At 30.0% G+C, this 23,726-nt stretch overlaps 1 protein-coding gene across 1 annotated transcript in view; it reads left to right on the top strand.

Moving 5' to 3' along the window:
• The first annotated feature begins 5,170 nt into the window (after positions 1-5,170).
• The window catches only part of Dnah3 (dynein heavy chain 3, axonemal), a 219,818-nt gene continuing 201,262 nt past the window's right edge, over positions 5,171-23,726 (top strand). Inside the window, exons 1-8 of the mRNA XM_065504697.1 lie at positions 5,171-5,441; positions 5,523-5,729; positions 19,397-19,438; positions 19,680-19,838; positions 19,901-20,011; positions 22,940-23,121; positions 23,206-23,303; positions 23,383-23,530. Of these exons, the coding sequence (XP_065360769.1) occupies positions 5,207-5,441; positions 5,523-5,729; positions 19,397-19,438; positions 19,680-19,838; positions 19,901-20,011; positions 22,940-23,121; positions 23,206-23,303; positions 23,383-23,530 (1,182 nt within the window). The 5' untranslated portion in view covers positions 5,171-5,206. The remainder of the gene's footprint in view (positions 5,442-5,522; positions 5,730-19,396; positions 19,439-19,679; positions 19,839-19,900; positions 20,012-22,939; positions 23,122-23,205; positions 23,304-23,382; positions 23,531-23,726) is intronic.

The raw sequence follows: 23,726 nt of genomic DNA, 5'->3' as shown, positions 1-23,726 counted from the left end.
GCCGTTCTCACGTGATGACATTACATACATGGACCATTTCATTTTTATATATATAGATTTCTGTCATAATTAAAATTGAAAAATTTTCAACATGTTAACACTTTTGGAACCAAAGCGTAACAAGTAGTCCGACTCTCTATTGTTTTAAATTACTATCTCACATATACAGGTAACGTGTGAATTCAACACCCTTGTGAGAGAATTAGATAGGTATTTTTGAGTACTTTGCAGCACACTTTTATTTTTTTTATTGGGTGTATGACATAAAAATTCTGGATTATTTAAAATTTTTAGCTTTTATTTTGAAACATTTGTACAATAAAAAGTTATTCAAAGTATTGTAAGTTATGACCATAGAGAATAGACATAGAGCGGAAACTCTCCTGTCAAAGACATAACTCAGTTGTCAAAAACCTAAGTGGTGGGAATGTATTAGTAGAAAAACTATGTGAAAACAAAAACAACACTCGTATGTGTGATTATTTTGAGTAATTTTTTTTGTTTGAGTTTTTCTCTAGTTTCCGCTCCATTTATCTCTATGGTTATGACCTTTTTCCATCTTTCTGACAACTTAAGGATTCCGAGCGAAAAGAACTGCTCATCATTTGAGGCCAAGCGAATATCTGTTCTATAGTGAAGCGTATTCCAGAGAGAGCACTCTGCATCGATCAAAACAAATGTCAGTCGGACAGGGCAAGGCCTGGACTATAAGGCGGGCGAGGCGAAACTTCTCAAACACTTCATTATAAATAGTTGTTAACAGGTATTGAAATATATAGCCGAGTGTTGTTATGATGGAATATTACGGTCTCATTCTGGCCACATATTGTGGTAGTTTTCAGCAAATGCTAGCTTCAAACGAATCAGTTGCGTTCAGTACAGTTTCTCTGTGATGTCCAGATTTCAGCAGCTCATACTTGGATCTTTCTACTCGTATAAAATACAGAGTAGAGGCATGGCTATTTAACTTTGCTTAGAGGCATGCCTATTTAACTTTGCTGTCTACTCGGCTGATTGGCCGGGCTTCACATACGACCTCTTGGTGTTCGGGTTATCGCAATGGATTAATTTTTCATCGCAAATAATGATTCGGTGCAAAAATGATTTTCTTTTATAGCGTTCATAATAATCGTCTTTCGATGTATCTCGGCTTCAATTCTTATGGTACCAAATTTCCCTGCTGCTCGTAACCGTTTTGAAATTACTGCTTTTGCAAGCTTTTGTAGAGTATGAAACCATTTTCGTGGAGCATCGCCTCCAATTCTTTGTCTTCATACTTTTTGGCTGGCCTGGGCGATCCTTGTCTTCCGTATCAAAATCAAAACTTCTGAACCGAAAAAAACATCTTTCGCAAGTTGAAACCGATGAAACACAATCACCATAAGCTTTGGTGAGCAGTCGGTGTGCTTCAGCGGCACTTTTGTCTAAAACTTATAGAAGTAAAGCGAAACTTCCCGCATATGACGCTTTGTTGGCGCAAAATTTGGCATTTTCGAAGCAAAAACAAAGCTTTATTGTTTACACTTTAATGTTACATAACTAAGTGAGAAAAGATTGCAGATATGTACCCTTCAAATTAACATATAAGTTATTAAAAACAAGAAACGCGTTCATGAGATACGCAATCCCGCATTTTTAAGTCAATATTAATTTTTGATACTTAATTTTATTTGTGACAAAATTTTATTTATAGAACAGAGTTTAAATTTTGTTATTGAAAAGCAAACAAATTAAAATTTAACACAATTTTTGTTGAAAATCCTTGCAGTAAGACCCCAGCCATATGTTCCTATGTCAACACTCTTTCTCTATCGACAGATGCACTAATTAAAATGTCGACAACTTTCCTTAAAGCGTGAGTTAGAGATATGTTGGAGACAATAGTTCTGGTGTATTTCTAGTGACAATGTCAACGAACGCGTCAATAGTTTGGTTTTTTTTGTATCAGGCTATGTAGTCAATAGGTATAGAAAATAAGTACCTAGTCAGTAGTGCTACAGTCTAGTGGTGAATTTCCAATGACAAGCTTATGTTAAATGTCAATAGAAGATTACATTGGCTGGGGTACATCTGGTCAGAAGTACTACCCTGCAGTCAGACTGGGTGCATATGTCTTTTTGTCAACAGTACTAGTTCAAATGTCTCCAATCTTTCATTTTGGTGTCAATATAAAAAGTACAGAGAAAAAAAGTGTGGTGTATATCTAGTGACATTGTCAATAAACGTGTCAATATTCCTTAAGAAAATGTCTATAACTTAAACTGTATTGACTCGCGCTTGACTTGGTCAAGAGTATTGACGATTAATTGTGCACCATACAATGCCTCTGCTGTTGACAAAATCAATATCGATTCAGCACATTTTTAATATTGACATTTCCTACAGGGTACTGACAATATACTAGTAAATCACTACAATTTCACTGTTGGCATTCCCATATACGTATATTGGCACCAACCCATATACATTTTTATTACTAACACATATTTAGAGTTATGTACTGTTGTCGAAGAGTCGGACTACTAGTATAGACTTTGTCTGGAACAGTTAAGTGATATTTTCTCTTTTCACAAGACATGAAACTAGTTTAATATAATTTTCCCAAAAATGTATTGTTACGTTTTAACCTTTGCAAAACGCTGGTTTATTTCCTTTAAATAAACCGGATACTTTTGATTGCAAATAAAAGCCGTTTAGTAGTTTAAAAATTGTAACAACTCTTTATTTATTTAAAATGGACACCAACCCCAGAATTAAATAGCCACTCAATGTTTTTTTTATACAGGTTTATAAATTCTCAGAATTACAGACACAATTTATAATGTACACGAATTTACTTGAAAAACACAACACACTTTAAAGCACTCAGTTGATATTTATTCGAAAAGCGTCTCTGATAAACTCACTCACGACTGCAACCTCTGCCACTATTTATAACACTGCATAACCATCTAGAAAGCTCTATTTCTACAATGTTCTTTAACTGAATATTCGAGTTCGAATATACGGTCGCATCGTTGCCAACTTACGATCAATGGTCAACTGAAAGCTTTTATTTAATAATGCCCACAGTTATGTTACAGTTTGCTATTACAGCACTGTTATTTGAAAGCATTAGGCTACTTTTAAATCAGCCGTTAAAATCGTTATATTTGAATTCAAGTACAATTACGTAACAGTATTATTTTATTTAAATTTAAGAACATTTTTATTGTACATATTACTTCAAACCAAATCATTAACTTTAATACATAACTAGCATAACCCGGTGCACTTCGCTACCCCTACCCTAGTAAAATTAAAAAAATATGAATGGAAATACGAAAATAACACATACAAAATTTGAGAATCTCTCAATTACAGTTCAGTTGATAGTCGAAAATAACTAACTAATTTTGTATGGGAGATACCATGGATACTGCTCTGATCCCACCCATTTTTAAACCTTGTATGTAAATATCAAGCTTTACTTTAACTTTCCTTTATAAGGGAGGGGTCATTCCTACTAAGCCTATCATGCTTAGCTAAACTTCGAACAGGGATCAGGAATAAATTCGTTTTTAGCTAACCTCCTTAGAATGGTAATAAATTGATTGATACAGAGTTTAAATTCTTTTAGAAATATAGTTCTCCAGATATTCAAAATGAATTATTTACTTTGCGCCATAACCACTAATGCAATCCCGACCATTTTCAGCCAATCTGTGTAAAATGGTAAGAGAGCTATGCGGAAAAAGTTTGAAGAACCTTGCAATTATTACTTTGTATGGGAGGTGACTCACATCCTTTTCCGACCTCTCCCATTTTGGGTGCTATGCCCTCTAATCTAATTCCGTCTATATTCAGTAATAAGAAATTAATTCGCTAAAAGTTTAAACACTTTTACAATTATAGTTCTACAGATATTCGAAATTAATTATATTCTTTGTATAGGGTGTGCCACGCCCACTATCCCAATCCCGAACAATTTCAGCGAAACTATGAAAATTTATAAAAGAGCCTTTAGATTAAGTTTGAAGAATCTGGCAATTATATTTCACAAAATATTTAGAAATAACTATTTACTTTGTATGGGAAGCGACTCACCATTTTTTCCGACCCGTCCCATTTTTCATTAAACTTCATGCAGTGATAAACCGTTGAAAATCGTCACAATTATAAAATAACTATTTACTTATCTACAATTTCATATTTACCCCCATATGCATAAATACTTTTTTAAATTTGTCAGTGGTTTATAACACAAATTTTGTTTTATAAACAAACCTTTGATATATTTAAAAATTGTTTATACATATGGGAGTTAGAAAATAAAAAAAAACACCTTCAAAATATATTTATTAAAAGCGAATTTAAATTACTAAATTCTTCTTCTTTGTTTTCTATAACAACTCTCACTTAAAACAGAGCGAAATCAATACTGTTTAATTGTTTCTCCTATTTATTTACAACAACAAATTGGACAAACCCGCATTACTTTGATTACTTTTTAGCTTCAGTTTCACATGTACACGTTTTTGCATATGTGTTAGTAACATCTTTAAACACTTATAACTCCTAAAAAACTGAACCGATTTCAATAAAATATATATTCTGCACTTCTGTGAATAAATCCCTTTAAAATGGTATATTTTTTGCCCAAATTGAATGTATAATGTGAGCGTAAAAGGGGTCTAAAGAAATCGACTTATCTATTAATATTATGATGATATTCCCATTCAACCATAGTAACTAGAGTGGTGGATAACAAACAACAAAACAATAACTGTAAGTGCAACTGCAATTGCAGCTGTTCTTGGAGCGGCTTATGATGTCTTGATATGAGAATGTGTGGCAGATAGTAACTAGAAATATGTTATTGCCACCGTAAACATAAAGCTGATGTACAATATTCTGGTTGCCAATGCAACAAAGCTTGTTGTTTGGTTGCCTTAGCATTGTTTATTTATTATAATAACAAAAATAAAGAAATAAACAAAAATAAAAACTGAATAGAACTGAACTGAACATACTCAAGCCCAATGATTGACATTTCAATTTCGTAAAATAGATCAACATGGTTTTATACAAACTGTCAATTTTAACTGAAAGTTTTTAAAGAAAATTTTATTTTTATAGACATAAATAAAATAAATTTATTAAAAAAAAACTTCTTATTGCAATAAATATTTAAAGACCATAAAACATCATCACCATCAGCATCAGCATGAAGAAAGTCATAAAGACACAACCTGAAAAGCGTCCGTATTGCAAACCGCAGAGACGTCAAAAAATCATTAATCGTCCAGCAGAGGAAGCTCTTTGTAAAACAGAACGTAAAACTTTAGTGGCTGCTCAGCTGAAACCGCGACCTTTGGTCGACTGTCCATTCTATAATTTAAAATATAAATTCGATGAATTGCCACTGGATCCGGTTAAAGAGTTTATCATAGAGAAAATTTGTAAATCAATAAATTCATTGTTGTTTTTTCTTTTTTGTTTGTTTTTGGTCTTAATATCCATTTAATTTATTTTGTATGCAGCTCACATGCAATCGAATGCCATCACGGGACGCTGCAACAAAGAATTGGAATTTCATCAATATAATGTGGAGAGTGTTGAATTGAAATATGACGAATATGATGATTATAATGATGACAATTTACCAGAATTACAACTGAAGGACATTGTTATGCCGCAGAAATTCGAAATGCTTCGTAATAAGAAATTGCATTTTTATGGTTTTGATGGTAAGTGGATGATTTTTAATTATTAAACATTATGCTGGCTTCCAAATAACTTTGATGTTCAAAACTAAATTAAATGTATGACATAGGGTTAGCAATGGGTGAGCTGGATCAAAAATTAAAAAAAATTTAGGTTTTTCTATATTTTTCATATGTATTTAAAAAATATATAATTTTGGTATCATACAGCATACCCGGGGTATGAATAAATCAGTATTTTGCACAACAGGAACGCTAGAGTGTCCCTTAGAATTAAATTTTTTTAAATGTTAAAACGAAACCCGCTGAAAACTTACGCAATGACCTCAAAAAAAACCACCGACTTTCGATTTAGTTTTGAGTTGCATTTACAATGCGAAAAAAATGCATTTTTTCAGTTTTTTTTAATTTTTGCCATTAAATAATTACTTTTGCAATTTAGTTTAAAAGAATCGAAATGTGTACGTAATTGTAGTTCTAATAAGATATAAAACACAAAAATTGGTTAAAAAATTATGAAGTTATTAAAAAATCGCCAGGCCATTAACGGGTCTCAGGCCACTATAACAAGAAATGTAGGAACAAAATTAACATATTTTTATATATATTAAAATACAAGCTCATTTTTACTTAAAATATGTCTATATTTACTTGTATATGAGTTTTTATCTTCATAGGATAACTTATTAGCAGGTATAACCAAAAAAAATAATATTTTTTTAACGGCAGTTTCAAAACTCCAATTTCAAATTTTTAAAAATGTTTTTTAAACAAATTTCTAAATTTTTTGATCATCACATGGGAATTTATTTACAACATAATAGGGAATAAAAATGTGAAAAAGTATGTAAATACCTCCTATAGTTTTTCCGTACCTGCGATACAAATTTTGCGATTTTCGAAAAAAAATAAGTTTTTGGCCTAATTTTGGTGAATGAGCCCAATTTCCTTACTGTTATTAATTTTAAGTAAAATCTGTTCAGAATATTATAGTTCAGGTAATTTTAAATATAGTCGGAATGTTTTCCTAAAATCGGAAAACGTTAACCCTTAAATCGTGAAGGTTAAATATAAAATTTTTCTATATTTGGAATTTCTAATGGAAAGATAGCGAAATGTTATATATTTTTGGGCCGATTTTGATGAAACTTAAGAAAAATATGAAATGAAGTCTAGTAACAGTATAAAAATGGAAATTAACCCGTAATAGCACTTGTGGTCCAAATGACCCTCAACTTTTAAAATCACGAAAATCACAGTCATTTTGACCCCAAGTGCTCATAAGGGTTAATTTCCATTTTTTGCTGTTATTGTAAATACTAGACTTCATTTTATATTTTTCTTAAGTTTCATCAAAATCGGCCCAAAAATATATAACATTTCGCTATCTTTCCATTGGAAATTCCAAATATTGAAAAATTTTAACCTGTGACCTTTACGATTGACCATCTATTTTTAATAAAATTCAGTTTGGGGATATCGCATCATGTAGCACGACTTTTTTGCAATCAATTTATATCATAATTTCATTGATTTATATCTGAGTATGATTTGATCAAGCATTTGATCATATAAAATTGAATTATGTATTCGACATTGCTATAGTAGGAAAACCATGAACTAAAATTTTAAAATCATTTTAATGTAAATTGGATTCATGGTAATTTTTATAGAAGTCTGATATCAAACAATATAATTTAGTTTTTAATTATTTTATCATAAAGTGTCTTAGTACTTGAATGTTAATGCGATTCATACATCAATATATCCGCTATTCGGGGATGTCATAGCATCCAATAGTTGTCGGAATCGGTTTTGAACCTTTTTTGTCGTTTTCAAAACCAATTCCGACAATGATTGGATTCTATGACAACCCCGATAGACACGATTCGGTGGCTATTTCAAATCATAATTCGGCTGAGATATAAGGAAAAAACCAGAACAACCTCGATTTTTGACCTATTTTTTATCTATATCTGGATTACTTAGTCATTAATTGTTGTCAAGTCCTTTACAACAAAGTATATAAGGCCATAGTAAGGTGGAGCTACAATGGGTCAAAATCGGGAAAAATTTTATTTAACCTGATTTTCTTTGCACCAAAGAAAAATTTTTTTGTTATACTATTTTTTCACTAATAAATTAAAAAAACAAGTAAGAAATTATGGTCGGTCAAGACCGACCATGTAATACCCTACACTAAGTAAAAGAGCAAAAACTTCTTTTAAAATTTCAATAATTTATATTTTTTAGTGATTTTCGGAAGAGGGCCTTATATGGGGGCTATGACCAATTATAGACCGATAACCATGAAATTAGGTCGTATGATTTATGTCTATATGAAAGTTTACTATGTTGAATTTTGTGAGTATACCAACATTTTTAAGCGATTTATGCACGTTAAAGTGATTTTCGGAAGCGGGTCTATATGGGAGCTATGACTAATTATGGACCGATCGTAACAAAATTTGGTGACATCAATTTTGTATATATAAAACTTATTTGGAGCGCAATTTATGGAGATACATTTATAAATTAAACATTTATGACCGATAAAGTCCAATTTCGGAAGGACATTTGTATGGGGGCTAGGTGAAATAATGGACCGATTTCCGCCAGTATCAGTAGGCTTGGTCCTTGGGCCGAAAAAATAATATGTACCAAATTTGATTGAAATATCTTCAAAATTGCGACCTGTACTCTGCGCACAAGGTTTACATGGACAGCCAGCCAGCCAACCAGACGGACGGACGGACATCGTTTAATAGATTCAGAAAGTGATTCTAAGTCGATCGGTATACTTTAAGATGGGTGTTAGACTAATATTTTTGGGCGTTACAAACATCTGCACAAACGCATAATACCCTCCCCACTATGGTGGTGTAGGGTATAATTAAAGAATAAAATTTAAAAAAAGTTTAAAGAAAATTAAAAAAAATATTTTTTAAAAAAATTGTATAAATTAATTTTATTTTAAAGTATAATTTGGTGAAGGGTCTGGTTCCTTGTCCTTCTTGTTTTTTTCATAATAAATATTTAGAGTTTCTCAAAAAACTGTATTTACGGCTAACTTTTTCGATCAACCTATTAACTCTAATAGTGTTATGGCAATGCTTTGTAATTTCACTGTACTATTTACATCTTACCAAATATGTAGTTTGAGTCTTGGGATTATAGATCAAATAGGCTACAGCCGAAAGTTCTTCATGAAATTGGTTAAAATTTTGAAGGATCTGTGAATGCCCATATTACAAATTTTGTTGCAATAATAACTTTTAGAAAATAATAAACATTTTGTTATACTCATCATTAACAAAGATGGAGGGTATATTGATTTTGTCATTATGTTTATAACACAATGAAATATTTACTGTAAACCCACAAAAGTATATATTCTAAGTCCTTAAGAAGTCTGTCTGTTAAAAATACCATAGGGCCCAAACGGAAGGATTTAGCTGGATGAAATACTCTCACAAATACTCTTTGTTGATAAGATTTGTTTGTTATTGAAAATGGGAAATATATCTAATAAATCTAGCCCCCATACAAATGTCATCCTGGAATATTGTATAAGCAATCATAAATATATTGATTATTCGGCAATCCTGATAATAGTTTGAATAAACTATTGCTATGTACTCTAGAATTATACTGTTAAATAGGTGAAAATCTTGCCAAATTTATCCCTAGTCCTCATAATAGATCACCTCAAGAAATTTTTTAAACATTCATAATTGTTGTGGAGTTTGACCAAAAAATCAATGAAATTTAAGGTATATAAGATTCGGCACAGCCGAATACACACCTGTTTTTTATTTTTAAATAACACTGCAGTGATTATGCATTTACAAACTATATGTTAAATGCTCTAAGTGTCATTAACACATACAAAACTAATGGGCGTAAAATGTCCTTTTTATATTTTACAATGCTCACAAAATATTTACTTTGTAAACGTGGATTTTTTTATCCTTTATTGCTCTTTTTTTTTTTGTTAGTGTATTTAAAAATGCATCTACATAAATATATTTATTGAGCATATATGTACATAAATATTTAAATAACCACTTGAATAATATTAAATTTTTTTATTATTATTATTAATCTACATTTGAATATTTTTATACTCAGCTCCGTTTTTATTGTGTTTAATAAAAATAATAAAACAAACATACACATTTACTTTCAGTGCAATATACAAATTTTAAATGTAACACATTTTACACATAATATAAACAATTTTACAGATGTTTTAACAAAAAATACAAGCAAAAGAAAAAAAAAAGATGGAATAAAAAAAAAAAATATATATAAAAATTTATGTAAAAGGTAAAAATATTATACAGTATAAACATAACAATTTGTTTTGCATTTTGTTTCTGTTTATTTTATTATTTTCGGAATTTTTTAATGTACATTTTACTATATTTATACTGAAAAAAAACACTAGTAAAGTGTATAATAAAATAGTTTATAGGACAATAGCGTGAGCTGGAATAAATATAGTTTGGAATCCCTTAGTACACAAAAATAAACAAATTGGTCGTCACACCTAAAAGCTTATGAAATTTAAAATGTATAATAGTATCGATGTTTTATATTCAATAAAACTATGACTGGTTTATCTGTACCAGTTGATGCTCTACGTTCTTTCTAAAATATTATTTTTTAAACACAAATAAGCAATACATTCAAAATAGATTTTACTCAGTATACAGGCCTTGGTTACCTGAGTATTACTTCTCTTAACAAAACTACTGAATTTTTCTTCTTTTTAAGTATCCAAAACTATTTTGAAACCACAATAGCTGAACCATTATGAAGCAACCACTCTGCTGGTTAAATTCTGACAATAAGTTTAATAGCGTATATAAAATATGAAACGACCGACTAAAGACTATTTTGTTTTTCTGTGTTTGTTTTTAAAAATAAAGACTTTATTTGGAATATACAATATTTTATAGAAAGTTGAAAAAAAAATAAGTTGAAATAAATGTAAAAATATGAAACAACATATGAGCACATTCAATACATAAGTAAAAGAAAGCAAATAACCCGTAACATCATATTTGAGTGAACGGGACATGCATTTACGTACATACATATATAACTTAATACAGTGTCTAACAAAACAAGTAAGAAGGTATATTAGTATATAGACTAACCATACAGTACCATATACCTAATCAATATGTAGTAGAAATATTTCTATATGAATACATAAGAACAATTAATCTTTATTACCGGAAAATACTTACATCTATTCTAAACAATATTATTGGGTGTATGACTTAAAAATGCGGAATTTTTTTTTTACAATTTTACCTTTGAAAACATTTATTTGTACAATATAATTTTATTCAAAGTATTGTCGATTGTTAGCTATAACCCTTTCCCATCTTTATGGCAACTACAAACATTTTTAGGACAAGAACGAATCAAGCCAATGTCGGCTACTCTGTTCTGAAGTGTAGCGTATACCAGAGAGTGCGTTCTTCATCGATCGAAACAAATAGTAGTCAGACGGTGCACGGTCTGGACTATAAAACAGGGAATACTTCCAAACCACTTCATTCTAAATACTTTTTAACAGGTATACCAACATGTGGCAGAGTGTTGCCATGATGGAATATAACGGTTTCATGTATGGCAGCATATTCTGGTCGTTTTTCGCTTCAAACGAATCAGTGGCGCTCTGTACAGATTACATGCGATGGTCTGGCGAGATTTCTGCAGCTCATAATATATAGGATCCTTTTGTCCCACCAAATACAGAGCATTACCTTAGCGCCTAGGGTATTTGGCTTCGGTGTCTACTCGGCTGGTTGGCAGGGCTTCACGTATGATATTTTACGATTCGGGTTATCGTAATGGATCTGTAACTACAGAAAAAAACATTTGTGGTGGAAAAATGGAAAAGATAAGATTAATATCATATTTAGGGTACTTTGGTACTAATTTTATTGATAACTACACAGAAAAAAATATTTCTTAAACCGGTTCAATTTGTCACATATTGAACTGTTTTCAATTATTTCATAATTGGATCAAGTATTCATGTGCTCAAAAACAAAATTTTCTGATATTTTCTATTGAATTTTGAGTTTTGAATTTGATAATTTTGACAATTGAATATACAATTTTCGTTATTGGTTGAATTTTAAATACAAAAATTATTGAATAGATAATTTTCGTAATTGAAAACACATTTTTGTTATTTTTGTGTTTTTGAGCACATGAGTACTTGATTCTATTATGAAATAATTGAAACCAATTCAATATGTGATAAATGCTTGAATTGAAATATAGTTTTTTTCTGTGTATTCAATAATAGCAAAATCTCTGCCAATATCTTGTAACATTTTTAACATTTTTACTTTTTTCCTGATGTTGTTAAATGAGTTAAAAACACCTTCAGCTAGTTTCATATTTAGAGTCGACTTCAACGTCAGAAGTACTTTAACTTGTCTGTGATTGACCTAAAGTCCACTCTTAAAGTCGAGTTTAATTCTATTAATTCTTCTTTGACTATGATTATACCGTATTACAAATGAAAACAAATTGAGTACCCGCTAGTGTTTATAAAAAACCGACTTTTTCAAAAAACCGAAAATTGTCTTTTTTTAGAAAATCGGTTTTTCGGTTAACCGACATTGAAAAAACCGGTTAACCGTCATATATGTGTAGAAAACATAAAATTTCCTATAAAGTATACACAGCTTTAAAATTTGTAGTTTTTAGTAGTCAGGAATGGTTAATATTAAATAACTATAAATATACAAAAGTGCTAAGTCCATTTTATTTTGTAAAAATTTCAAAACTATTAACTCACCCAAATGGAATTGAGTATAAATATGTTACTAAATATATAATACTTGTTTTAATTACACTAGTTTACAAGGTTTTTGCTCATGAATTGAAACATATGGGGATGTATGTATTTAGGTCTTCCAACTTCGGAAAAAATATTTTAAAAAATCCTGGACGTCAAATTTTTAAGAGATATTTATTAAAAACGAAACATATAAAAATGTACATTAAATTAGGACTAACAAATTAAAAGTGAAGTGTTTTAGTCTTTTTTTTATAATTATTTTCATTTGTCTCCCTCACGACACTCCAACAATAGTCTCCTAGCATATTCTGGTTCCAAAAATCTTGATAATTAACATCGAAAAACTTCAAATCTTGATGGGAATGCTCTCCATGTCCGAGGTTTTCCGGGAAAAAATCCACATGAGAATGTAAATAGTGAATTTTGAGGGACATATTTACGCCCATCAGTTCAAAATTATGTAATAAATTCGCAACAATATCTCTGTAATTTTGACTTTTCTTATTCCCCAAATATTCTTCAACAACAAGTTTAAAAGAATTCCATGCTGCTTTTTCAACATCGGTTAATAGACACTCAAATTTGGTATCACCCAAAATTTTTCTTATTTGAGGACCCACAAATATCCCTTCTTTTAATTTAGTCTAAGAAAGACTCGGGAACACGCTGCATAAATATTGAAATGCTGGTTTTGTCTTATCTAAAGCTTTTACGAAATTTTTTAATGTAAATAAGCATTTTGCAGTGTTTATGTTTTAGGAAAACCTCGATTTGACTGAATAATTTTTCCGCAAATAAAACAAAAATGGTCTGGGTTTATTTTACATTTTCTATAAGACATTTTAAAATAGTTTTTACTTTAGAGTTTTGTACTTAATAGCGATTTATTAACGTTTATCTACAGGAAAGATGTCCTTTTAAACAGTATTTATTTTTTTCTCGTTAATTTTTGTTGGAATTTGTCCAAATAATACAACTCTGAAAGTATCTGGTAGCTTCTCCAGAGTGTTGAGTACCCAGAAACGATGTAAATACTTAATTACCACAATTAGGTACACTACAGTATGCATTAGTAGTACTCAGGGCAGGTGAAAAATAAAAACCCATATACATATCTCAAATTTTTGACGTATAGGTGGGAAACAAAAAATGTTCAATTAACTAGCGTCCGTAGCTCTTCTCAAAAATATAAGTTTCATTCCATGAGCAAACAAAAATGTTTGATTTGTAAACTAGTGTTATTGGTTTATTCATTAAATTTCAACCAAAAAATGTAAATCAATTGTTATAATTAAATATTTGATAATTTTAAAATTTATTATCACCTCGACTTTATGATATGAAACAGAAATTGTTACAAGTCCCAAAAAATTACCTATAAGATGCAAACGCACTTCTTCTTAGATGTGATTATTTGTCATTATAAATCATACCAAATAATTTATAAAAATCCATTATCAGATTTCAAAAATATTTCAAATCATGGATTTTTGAACGTTTTTTGTATCTCCTGAAAAGGACTTTGTACAGTAAGCTTACGAAATGAATAATAAAATTAAATTTTAAGAACAAAACACACTGATGAAGTCAAATTTATTGAAAGAAGTTATGTACATCAAATTCAATTTAACGTTTGGAAAAATCATCACAAAGTTTATAATGAATCAGTAGTAAGATTTAGCTTAACTTCCAGAATTATGTGGAATTTAATTTTTAATAGTTTCATTATTAGCAATTTATTCCGAAAAAGTTTTTCAGTAAACTCATCGTCATCTACTATTTAAAATCATTGTAATTCTTAAAAATATTGATCTAAAGAGGTTTGTATTGTAAATCAGCAGTTTAGGTTTCAAATCAGACCAATAATGTTTATACAATGAATATAAAAAATGCACAAAAACATAGATTTATTAATTTTAGTCCCAAATTTTAAAAACCGGTTAACCGAGTGATAAAAACCGGATAAACCGGTTAACCGAAAATCAACATTTTAAATTAACCGGTTCGCAAAAAACCGAGATTTCGAAGGAAAACCGGTTTTTCGGTTAACCGGTTTATAAACACTAGTAACCACTTTGAAATGTCATGTTTTCTTATTTATACCAATCGTTTATTAAACATACATACAAATTTTCTTTTCATCACGTCTCATTTTTCTTTACTTATTCATTGCAGCTAACAGTTAAGAGGGTATCAAAATCGTATAACTCAATGTTATGGTCCCAAATCTATAACCTTTTTATTTCATTCAGTATTGTTGCTTTTACTCAAAACTCGATACTCTTGGAAGATAAAGTATAATTTTAGAACTTGGGAGCATTAAAAATAGCAATGTAAGGCTTATCAGACTTATCCTTTCGGAAAAATGCTTCAAAAACAAGACTGTGGGCATTCATTTGACCATCACTGTATCTATATTTACAAAAATAATATTTCCACACACATCCCTGCATACATCCGCATTCGCATTCGCACTCACATAAGCGTTCTCTGGCATAAACATATAAACATTTATCTGATATTTCCCGAAGGAGTACATGCCATTAAAATGTTTATTTGTAGTTGTTGTTGTATGTTATTGTTGTTTATTTTACTTGTTGTTAGTGCTTTTGATGTTATTTTTTTCATACTGTTTTTGTTGTTGTTTTTGTTATCATGGTAGACTCCCAAATAGTAGTGTGAATTTGTATAAAGTTCAGTCAAAAGTATTCTCACTGCAACACTGGTACATTTCAATATGACGATTGTGACGATGCTGCTTTGCTGACTGACGATGAACTTCTTCTTCTACATCTTGTTTTTCTCCAATTCAAGTATTTTGTCTGCATTTTTTGTCTTTTTTTTTATTCATTGAGAAGCACGAGTTTTAGTAATTTTAAATATTGGTGTATTGTATATTTGTTCTTCCTTTTTTCACAATTTTATTGATAAAAAAATTATAATTTTATATTATTTTTTATATTTTTTTTGTAAAATATTTATAAGAATCTATAAAAAAGAAATACACATATCCATGCACAAACAACCGCACAAATAATATTGAAAATGAAAAAATAATAAAGATAAAGAAAAGAAGTAATAATGACATGAGAAAGAACTCATAAAGTGGTTTGGTTGGAGTTGATGATTATTGTTGCTTGAATGGGTGGGTGTCTCTTTAGATGTCATAAAAATAAAGTTGTATCATAAAAGTTATTACTTTAGAGAATTTTCTTTCTTTCATATTCATATTAAAAATATAAATATTTAATAAATTGTGTTGGTATTTTGCTGTTTCTAAGGTGAATTCTATAAAGTTTATTGCACGGACAGGTATTATTTTTAATAATAACCTTTTTAAAGAAATGGAAAATGAAATAAAAACAAATTAATTGTGATCGTTTTTGTTCTAGTTAAACATTAAACATAACTGTAAATACGAGATCAGAATAAGAAATAATGATAGTGCGATAGTTCCATTATGAACGAAGTGCTAATAATTGAGACACTTGCATCTTTATTATGATGTAGATCAGTGGATCAGAATCAAACTATTTTGGAAATAAATCCGCCATTACTAACTGGCTGATCTAATTGGCAATTGAGTATTTGATCTGAGGCTGATAAAAGACTTATTGGTTCATATTCCGGTGTCTTAAAATATAGAAAAAATTTTAATTTTTTCATTTAACCTAACGGCAATAGACCTGGGTATGTTTTGCATTTGCAAAATGCTGTAGCTCTGAATTTAATAACAGTAGCAACTAGAAATATCCCAGACAAAATAATAGGTTAGGAAAGGATCACCCGTTTGAAAGATAAAACCCATTTACAATGTTGCACCCTCACGTCAACAGCATACATATGTGGGTATGTATGGTAAAACGCATGCAAATATAAATATTTTTTCCACATTTTTGCACACCCTAAAGAATTGTTTGAAACTCGTGAATAACTCAAAAGTTATTTGTATTTGAATTTAAAAATTTTTAAAAAGGCGATTTTTCGATAGTTTTTGGACCTTTTTCTTTTTAAGTTATCTAAAAAATTTCTAAGAAGATGTATTAGAAATTTATATTGAAAAGCTAACTATAAACTAAATATTTTAAATGAAAACAAATTTAAAAATTGTTGATATGGAGGGGCCAGGTCCATCCAAATAACGCCTATTTTTTATGTAAAATTCAACTTTATTCTCAAATCCCATAGTCGATATCGAAATAAAGTTACCTATTTTAGTTACCTATTTGTTCTTAATTATTTTGTATTATAGCCAAAAAACTAAAAATCCAATTTTTGAGATTTTTCAAAACTTTTTTGGGAATTTTGTAAATACTAGGCTTTGTGTTATATTTTTGTTAAGTTTCATCAAAATCGGCCCAAAAATTACCAAGTAATTGGTTTTTCTCGAAAATTTCCAAATTTAAATCGCAGGTACGGAAAAACTATAAGATATATTTTCATAATTTTTTCATACTTTTATTTCCTATTATATTCTCGATAAATCCCAATGAGATGATCAAAAAATTATGAAATTCGTGTAAGAAAATTTTTAAAAATTTGAAAATGGAGTTTTGAAACTGCCGTTAAAAAATTTTACCTGCGAATAGGTTAACGGTATCCTACGAAGACAAAAACACATATACAGTGGTGGCCAGGAATTTAAGACAAAAATTATTTTATAAATTCCACGTGATTGTCAATTATTTTTTCAAATATTTCCACAAATATGTATGCATGAGGACTGTTTTAACACACAAGTGTGTTTTATTCGACTGTGTCAATTCATACATATTCACCACGAACACATACAATTTTTCTACAACTTGACCAAAAAAAATTTTTTTAAATAAACTTATTTTCTTCTCACATTTATATCATTATATTTTTATTATTATAAAATATTCGGACCAAATTTCGTATTTTTTGTTTTCCAAACATTTTTCAGAAACTAGAAACATTTATAATAAATTTCATACCCTAGAGGTCCTCTTATTTTGGCTCTATCGCAATTAAAATACAGTTGATGAAAAAAATTCAAGTATTTGTCATAAATTGGTGGCCACCACTGTACAAGTAAATACGGATTAGTGTGTCCCAAACAATTTTTTTTCTTATTTTCATGGATGCTCAATAGACTTTCAACTAACAATGCAGTTTGTAAGATCAATTAATTATTAATAATTTAGAGACAACAATTTTTGAATTTGCTTTTACCGTTTCTGAGTTATATAAAGCAATCGAAAGCTTTTATGCACACAAAAGATTTTTATATCAAACTACAAGTCGCAATTTCAAAGATAAAATTTGGTACAAGCTTTTCTATTACCACATGGAAGAAGCATATTGATCTTGGTTGGAATCGGTCCATTATTTCTACTAGCCCCCATACGATTGACCTAACTAAAAATAGATAAAATCTCATAAATATCTTAGTTATAAAGATATCTAAACCAAATTCAGCTCAAATGAGTTTTATATAAGCTAAACTCACATCTAGCTAAGTTTGTGACGATCGGTTCATAAATAGTCATAGCTCCCATATAAGGTCAACTTCCGAAAATCACTTTAACTAGCATTAATCTCTTAAAAATATTCGTATTCAACTAAAATTCAATCCAGATATGTTATATATATACAAAAGTCAAGTCACCAAATTGTATAACGATCGGTCCATAATTAGTCATAGCTCCCATACAAAGCCCACTTCCGAAAATCATTTTAACGAGCACAAATCTCTTAAAAATGTTGGTACATTTAAAAAAAAACTGTTAAAAGAAAATTGTTGTCCCTAAATTATTAAGAATTAATTGATCTTTCAAACTGCAATGTTAGTTTTTTAATTTTCATAAAAATTTTAAAAGTTATAAAGCCTTTTTTAAAAAATTTATTTAAAAATTTCGAAAAATTGTAATGTAGGGCACCTTAATGAGCCAATTCATTGCAAAAACAAAAAATGTTTGCACACAAAAATAAAGCATGTACATTTTTGTTTTAAACTGTGTCCTCAAAAGTAAAGAAAATCATGGGTCTTCTTACCAAAGTTATGAAGAAAACTCAAAAAAAGGCCGACAAATCCGATTTGTGGCAAAAACACGACTTGAGCGACCTCTAAACCACTTCCGAAAAATCTGAAAAAAATCTCAAAAATACTCTACCCTATAAGCTTTCAAATTATGCTTGAGCCCCAACAAAATTTTTTTTGGGACACCCTAATATGGACATATTTTAAGTAAAAATGAGCTTTTATTTTAATATTTCTCAAAATATATTAATTTTGTTCCTTACATTTCTTGTTCTATTTGCCAGAGACACGTTAATGGCCTGGCGAATTTTTAATAACTTTAACATTATTTGACCAATTTCTGTTTTTTATATCTCATTAGACGACAATTACGTACCCATTTCAATTCTTTTAAATTAAATTACAAAAGTATTTTTTTAATAGCAAAATGTTTACAAAAACTGAAAAAAATGCATTTTTCCCCTTATAAATGCATCTCAAAACTTCAGAGGGCTAGCGGCACGTCTTAACCCCAACCGATTTACCTAAAATTTTTTCAGGATGATTTTTATACTAATGTTCACCAAACTGGGGGGTGAGAATGGCCAAAATCCAACATTCGTTTATTAAGGGCCAACCTAATATACATACCCAGGTATGTAACTGTTGATGTGCGTAAAGCAGTTCTGCTGTTGACATAAAGGTTAAGGCCAATTTATAAAAAACCTAATAAATGAATTTCTATACTGTAATTACTCAAAGTAATTTAAAACTAGACTCCTTTATTATAATTAATCAAAACGTACATGTTATTAAACATTACATTAAATATCATATTATTAAAATAAAATATCCTTTTTTGTTTAATTTTAGTTTGTGATGATCCATATCCCTGGCTAAACAAATATTTGAGCGGTATGTACACAAAACCCCGTGTTTTACTTTATGTCATTAATATTTTCATAACGTTCACATATTTTTAATTAACAACCTAATTAATAAACATATTATTATAGATATATGATGTATGTATGTAGGATTTTTTTTATTTTTTTCCCTGGGCTCTTTTTTTAATATATTAATTAACATAATTATAAAAAAATAAACAAATTGTTTGCAATTAATTTTTCCATCGTTATTGTTTTTTTTCACACAGAACAACCTACCGAAGAGTCGGTTTTTGCGGTGACCCATACACTGTTGGACATTTATTGCACCCGCCGAGTACGTGTGTTTTATTTTAATTGTCGCACCAAATCATCCCTGTTTACAAATGAACTAAAGAAATTACATGGTGGACCGACGGATGTGATTGGTAATAATTTGTTTAAAGTAATGCATGTGAGTGACAATAATTGTAGCATAAATTATTTATAGGTGGCTACAATACACCATCAGCTAAGCGCTTGCGTTTGCCGGCTTTGAAACCACCAGCTAAAGTTAAAAAATTTAAGGCGGGTGATCATTATGCATTGAGGACACCGGAAGGTAAGTGGACTTGCACTTGTTTTACAGATTAGATTCATTGACACATATAGTTTTGAAATCTAAGGTTTCCACCAAACCTCAATTTAAATTAATACATTTTTGAGATGACGTATTGAGTTGCACTTGTATATAAATTTTGTTAGACGTTTTTCCACATAACTCAAAAAGGGTTAGCTCGATGTTAATAAAATAAACTTAGAAAAATTTAAATTTGCATAACCATTAATCCGATTATATATTGCGTTTCACTCGGCTCAGTAGTTTCGGAGTTATAATAACAAATTGAAGCAAAAACAACTAAGTAAAAGAGCAAAAACATTTTTCTTTTAAAATTTCAATAATTTATATTTTTGAGTGATTTTCGGAAGTGGGCTTATATGGGAGCTATGATCAATTATGGACCGATCACCATGAAATTAGGTCGTGTGATATATGTCTATAGTAAAGTAAACTGTGTTGAATTTTGTGTGTATACCAACATTTTTAAGCGATTTATGCACGTTAAAGTGATTTTCGGAAGCGGGTCTATATGGGAGCTATGACTAATTATGGACGGATCGTAACAAAATTTGGTGACATGAATTTTGTATATATAAAACTTATTTGGAGCGAAATTTGTGTAGATACATAGATAAATTAAACATTTATTACTGATAAAGTCCAATTTCGAGGGGACATTTGTATGGGGGCTAGGTGAAATAATGGACCGATTTCAGCTAGTTTCAACAGGCTTGGTCCTTGTACCGTAAAATAATATGCACCAAATTTGATCGAAATATCTTCAAAATTGCGACCTGTACTCTGCGCACAAGGTTTACATGGACGGCCAGCCGACCAGCCAGAAAGACGTAAGGACGGACATCGTTTAATCGACTTAGAAAGTGATTCTAAGTCGATCGGTATACTTTAAGGTGGATGTTAGACTAATATTTTTGGGCGTTACAAACATCTGCATAAAGGCATTATATCCTCCCCATTATGGTGGTGTAGGGTATAAATATACTTTAAACGTGGCAATAGCATTTTGTTTGTTTTAAAAAATTCATGAAAAATCGAAAACTGCTGAAATTTTTCAGATTTATTGCTTTATCGCAAAGCCACATGTAATTGGAACAAAATGAGATTTTTGAATGGAAATTTTACATGTGTTTTCAATGGGTAATGGAGTAAAGTGAAGACTTCGTAAAAAGTCATCTTCACCGATCGAGCGCATTTCGAACTTGGGGCTCAGAAAATCCATATGCAATGCATGAGAAACGAATGCACCCAGTGAATGGCATTCGTTACGCTGAATTGCTAAAGGAGTTCTAGTAGCCTCAACTGGACCTGCCACACCGCGCATTCAAGAGTCGATTTAATGCCGTGCGATTTGTTTCTTTGTGGTTTTGTGAAATCTCGGGTTTATGCGGATAAACCAGATACAATTCCAGTCTTCAGTGAGACACAGCCACTTCTCTATGAAAAAGTCATGGAAAATTTAATTAAAAGTGTAATAGCATGTCATCAGAGCCGTGAATTATCCCAGTCCCCATATTCATGGACCGATTCTTCCCATTTTCAATAGACCGCTAAGCTACCGTTACCGAAAGAACCGTTGCCGATAAATTCAGAAATACCGTTACCTTTAAATACCGATACCGCTAGTCTGTAATCTGTAATTGTAAAAATAAAAATATTTGATTTCAATAATTTAGTTTATTGAAATACTTAGAATTTGAAATATTAAATCGAACATTTCGAAATATTTCCAAGAGAAATTCCAAATATTGAAATACAAATACCTTCACTATTTAAGGGTTAGCGTTTTCCGATTTTAGTAAAAGTTTCAGAGTATATTTAGAATTATCTGGACTATAATATTCTCAATAGGTTTTACTTAAAATTCATAAGAGTAAGGAAATAGAGCTCATTGGCATAAAAATTGCCAAATAATTGGTTTTTCTCGAAAATTTCAAAATTTAAATCGCAGGTACGGAAAAACTATAAGAGATATTTTCATAATTTTTTCACAATTTTATTCCCTATTATATTCTTAATTCTGAAATTTGTTTAACAAAATTTTTAAAAATTTGAAAATGGAGTTTTGAAACTGCCGTTAAAAAAAATTTATTTTTTTGTTCATACCTAAGAATAGGTTAACGGTATCCTACGAATACAAAAACTCATATACAAGTATATATGGACATATTATAAGTAAAAATGAGCTTTTATTTTAATATTTATCAAAATATGTTAATTTTGTTCCTACATTTCTTGTTCTAGTGGCCTGAGACACGTTAATGGCTTGGCGAATTTTTAATAACTTTAACATTTTTTGACCAATTTCTGCTTTTTATGTCTCATTAGAACTACAATTACGTACACATTTCGATTCTTTTAAATTAAATTACAAAAGTAATTTTTTAATGGCAAACGTTTTACAAAAACTGAAAAAAATGCATTTTTTCCCCTTGTAAATGCATCTCAAAACTTCAGAGGGCTTGCGGCACGTCTTATCCCCAACCGATTTACCCACAATTTTTTCAGGATGATTTTTTTTACTAATGTTCATCAAACTGGGGGGTGAGAATGGCCAAAATCCAACTTTCGTTTATTAAGGGCCACCCTAATGATCATCTTATAAGGGACCCGTGATCGTATTATAAGGACCCACAATATATCAATATTTTATATACGGAATGACAAACTCAATATCTCAATTTTTATACCCAACCCCAATCTTTTTCTTGGTGGGTATAAAAATATATTAAAATACTTACTAATAGGTACCACTCACTATAGCCTAGGAAAACTGTACATAACATTTCACGGAAATAGAAATCCATAAACAGAAAACAGAACAACTTTTATTCAATTGAAATAAAACATTTGTATTTATCTTTTCAAAACAATAACAATAACATCGAATACCACCCAAAAACAAACTAGAGTGTCGCAATGAACTGGCACGTATGGGAAAGGTTATCGATGAATTAATTGCACCAACTCTGCAGCGTGCTAAAGCAGTAGTAAAACAGCCACATCCAGAATCAAGTACCACGAAAGAGTCTGACGAACAACATCAACAATGCAGTACAAATAGTAGGTGGAAAAAACATGTTAAAAGCAAAGTAAGTATTATTTTCCATAGAAAGTGTTATTAAAACCCATTTAAAATAAATGAATTCCTACGAAATATTTCTTTACTTTTTAAGCTTAAAAGTGTGGGCTATTTTAAAACATCCATAATCAGCCGAAAGGATTTTGCAACAAATGAAGAATTTCTGCTGCACTTAAAACGTTTGGAAAAGGAGTAGGTTTTTTTATTATAAATATAAAGTTTTATAAGTACAAAGTTTATAATGTATTTTATGTTTTGTTAAATTAACTAGAAAATTTAAATATTTGGAAGGCTTTTTACCAGTGGATCCTGAAGTACAGAAAGCTTTAATATTAAATAATTATAATGCCAAGCTATTGGAATCGAGCAGAAAATTTACGCCACATGTGGAAAAGCGCTACAAGTGTCTAATGCAGCATGTAAGTATTTCAGAATGATTACTACACAAAATAGAAATATATATATATATATATATTATGGCTATTGGAAATGAAACAAGTAAGAAAGTATGGTCGGTCAAGCCCGACCATATAATATTAAGTAAAAGAGCAAACTAATTTTTCTTTTAAAATTTCAATAATTTATATTTTTGAGTGATTTTCGGAAGTGAGCCTT

The sequence above is a fragment of the Calliphora vicina genome, chromosome 3 (assembly GCF_958450345.1).
Source record: "Calliphora vicina chromosome 3, idCalVici1.1, whole genome shotgun sequence".
In the NCBI taxonomy this organism is placed as follows: domain Eukaryota; kingdom Metazoa; phylum Arthropoda; class Insecta; order Diptera; family Calliphoridae; genus Calliphora; species Calliphora vicina.
This window is presented reverse-complemented; position numbering and strand designations above follow the sequence as displayed.